This window comes from Carlito syrichta, unplaced genomic scaffold (genome assembly GCF_000164805.1).
Source record: "Carlito syrichta isolate Samal-C Ts95f unplaced genomic scaffold, Tarsius_syrichta-2.0.1 Scaffold303736, whole genome shotgun sequence".
Classification (NCBI taxonomy): domain Eukaryota; kingdom Metazoa; phylum Chordata; class Mammalia; order Primates; family Tarsiidae; genus Carlito; species Carlito syrichta.
In genome coordinates, this window is record NW_007247832.1 from 1,532,783 (window position 1) to 1,536,273 (window position 3,491).

The 3,491-nt window shown below is 44.7% G+C and overlaps 1 protein-coding gene across 1 annotated transcript; it reads left to right on the forward strand.

The window, feature by feature from the left end:
• Nucleotides 1-781: 781 nt before the first annotated feature.
• On the forward strand, nt 782-1,361 carry LOC110595734 (DNA-directed RNA polymerases I and III subunit RPAC2-like). The gene has a single exon (XM_021712933.1). The coding sequence runs from the start codon at nt 800-802 to the stop codon at nt 1,169-1,171; it is 372 nt and encodes a 123-aa protein (XP_021568608.1). The 5' UTR covers nt 782-799; the 3' UTR covers nt 1,172-1,361.
• The last annotated feature ends 2,130 nt before the right edge of the window (nt 1,362-3,491 follow it).

Here is a 3,491-nt window from a genome sequence, read left to right on the forward strand (position 1 = left end):
GGGGCGCTGAGCGGGGGGAGGGGGGGGCCGGATTGGGAAAAGAGGGGAGGAGACATGAAGGTGTTTGAATGGAGACACCCAGGGCTACATAAGCTACCGAGGAGGGAGGCGAGTTGGGAAACCAGAGTTAAGTCCCCAAAGTGCCCCCCTTCCCCCCCGTCAGAACGGCAGCGAGTAAAATCCCGCACCAGGTCCCTCTTCCCTGATCTCGACCCTGGGGTGTTCAGCCAGGCCTGTGTCCCTGTAACTACGGCTCATGTTTCTTCTCCGGGCAGACTCACTCCTGTGTGCGCTGACCTCTTTTTCTTCCTTCTGCATCACCCTGGGACTTTCCATTCTCTTAGTTTCCTTCTCTTGCAGATGGAAGCCATAGTTGGGCTTGCACGTTGGTCATCTGTAACCTCTATTTTTATACTACTAGAGCAATTTGTTTTTATACGTCTTTCAACGCCCTTTTCATCCTCCAGCAGGGCCCGTCCTATTCTAATCCTATTTCTTTCTGGTGATTCTTCCGTAAGAATAATTTTGCAAACATTTAAGTCTGTGTTTTTCTAAGATGACTCCCCCTGGGGCCAGTGTGGACAGTCACATGGAGCAGGGAAAAGGTGGAGGGAAGAAATTAAATCTTTATTGATAGAATTTGTGGTGGCAGGAAAAGAAGAGGCTTATAGTTCTGTGTAACTGGAGCGGATTACAGTAGTAATGTGTTGCAATTGTGATGTAGTAAATGGGGGGAAAAAGCTAATTACGAAACTACTCAGCATGATCTCATTTTTATAAAAAATATGTGTGTAGAAAAATGTCTGGATTGAAGACCTCAATGACTGAAGGCGAGAGGAAGACAGCCCTGGAAATGGTCCAGGCGGCTGGAACAGATAGACACTGTGTGACATTCGTGTTGCATGAGGAAGACCATACCCTAGGAAATTCTCTGCGTTACATGATTATGAAGAACCCGGAAGTGGAATTTTGTGGTTACACTACGACCCATCCTTCAGAGAGCAAAATTAATTTACGCATTCAGACCCGGGGTGCTCTTCCAGCTGTTGAGCTATTCCAGAGAGGCCTGAATGAGCTCATGAATGTCTGCCAACATGTGCTTGACACGTTTGAGGCCAGCGTAAAGGACTATAAGGATCAGAAAGCAAGCAGAAATGAATCCGCTTTCTAGTCCCTTATGCCATGTTCACGGAGGACTGTCCTTAAGGCTACTCTTCCTAACCGCGCAGAACCCAGAATTAGTTTGTGATGACAGCATACTCTATACTTCACAAAGTTCTAGCTTTTGACCATTACTGCTGTTGAATTCCCTGCAAGAACCTTTGTATTCTTCTAATAAATTCCCTTTTTTATTTAAACTAGTTTGAGTCGTTTCTGTTCCATGCAACCAGATCCTCAAGGATGACTTTTTTCTTTTAATCGAGCCAACCTTGAAAATGAGGAAACTGTGCAAGAATCAGGGGCCTGGACAAGATTGTGATTGTGATCATGGGTATTAGCAATACGTTCATGTCTGTGATGGGGTGTTGGGGGAGGAGAAGGGGAAGTGCAACAGAACATGGCCCCAGGTGGACTGATTGGTTTAAAAGAAAGGTTGGAGTGGGGACTGGACTTCTCGCGAGATTGTTTAGTGACTACGAACTGCATCATTTGCTATGATAGATAGATTGGGTGAGGGTGGGAAGAATTGTCAGAATTCTGGTTTTGCATGAGAGTTGTAGGTGGTGTTAGGCTCTATGGAGCATTTATAGGAAGGAGACCAGTTAACTGCTTGAATTTCAGGATACTAATAAAATATGTAGTCATGGCCAAAGTAGGGTAAGATGTTTTGATTATATTAGAGGAAGAGCACACTGGGATGACCAGATTATAGTTTCAGTCCTTAGGTATCTAAGTATAGCCTAGGGTTACATGGAAGAAACACCATTTGAGAGAAAGTAAGGCCAACAGAAAGGAAAGTTCCATGTGTGGGGGGTGATTTTTTTAGAAAATTAAAATATTAGTGAATCATATCTAAGCTGTGCTATCTACCTCTTCAAACTTGGTCATACCTGTTCCCAACTTGACCCTTAATTCACCCTAAATATCTGCCAGCCTTTGAACCACCTCCCACCTTTCCTCAGTGCGTTGTGATTTGGGGCCTTTGTTTCTGCTATTCCCTCTTTCTGGAGCAAACTTTGCCCTGTCATACTTCAAGTCAAAACTTAGGTGTCACCTTCCACAGCTAACTTTGGGTACTTCTGCATGCTTTCATTACACTCTGTGTTTCCTGGTCTTGGCATTTGTTATGCTGTTGTTGGTGCTAATGTTGCCTACCCACTGTCCCAACTTGCTTCTCAACATGATCCCAGTACTTAGTACGACACCTGGCAGGTAGTGGACGCTGAGTGAAAACTGCATGCATCTATGTAGGGAGTTATGGCATGTAGCCTTCCAATTCCTCAGGTCTGACCTCTTCTTAACCTGCCACGGAGCCTACATGTCCTGCACTCAGTTAACTTCCTTAAAGATATTTCAGTATTGATTGGGCACCTGGAATGTACCCCCCTGGGGATAGGTATACTAGTGGATGAGGCACAATATGTCCTCTTCTCATGGAACATGTGTTTTAACAGAAGCAGTGTTAAAAAAAAAAAAAAAGCACAGGTGGTAATTCTGTGAAAGAAACATAGGGTCAAGAGGGAAAGCATGAGAAGGGAATCTGTTTTGGGCATGGAGCACAGGGAAGATCTTTCTGAGATTACAGGAAGAGAAGGAGCTGCCTGGGCACAGAGGAGAGAAAATGCATTTTGGAGAAATCACACGTGGAAAGGTCTTGAAGCAGAAAACTGGTGGTTTGAGGCAAGAAGATTTGCCTGTTTATAGCGTAATAGGCAAGAAAGGGAAGGGCCTGTCCTCTGAGGTGGTAGGAAGGAGTTGGGATGTGAAATTCAGTGGAGATGGCATTTTGATTAATATGAAGGAATGAATTAGGCCAGAGTGGAAACAGAGGCACACTATGAATAAGAGTTCATGAGGGAGAATTGAATTGGCATGGAATCTGTAGGTGAACATCACAGGAGATGGTCTTGTGAGTTGGAGATTATGGAAGAGATCTAAGCTGGAGATCAACTTCGTGAGTCCTTCCCATAAAAGTGATGTCAATCCATAAAAAATTGAGAGAACCATGAAGTGAGCCCAGGACCAAGCCCTGGGCAACCTCAGTATTTAAAGGTTGGGTCAGAGAAGAGCGGCCGTGAGGTGGCAGGAAAGTATGCAGAAACCAGGGTTGTGGAAGCTGCAGCTTTCAAGGAGGTGATGTTGAGTGAGTCTCGAATGAGTCAGATGCGCATAGACACTGTTGTCTGGAGTTAACAATGGAGGTCTCTGGGCAGTGGCAGCATTAGTTTACTGCCAACGGTAAACATCAACACTCATTCTACAAAGGAATGGCTTAGCTTGATTTTCCAGTAAAGGAAATACATGAAGGACATTGGACAGGTAAGTTTAAT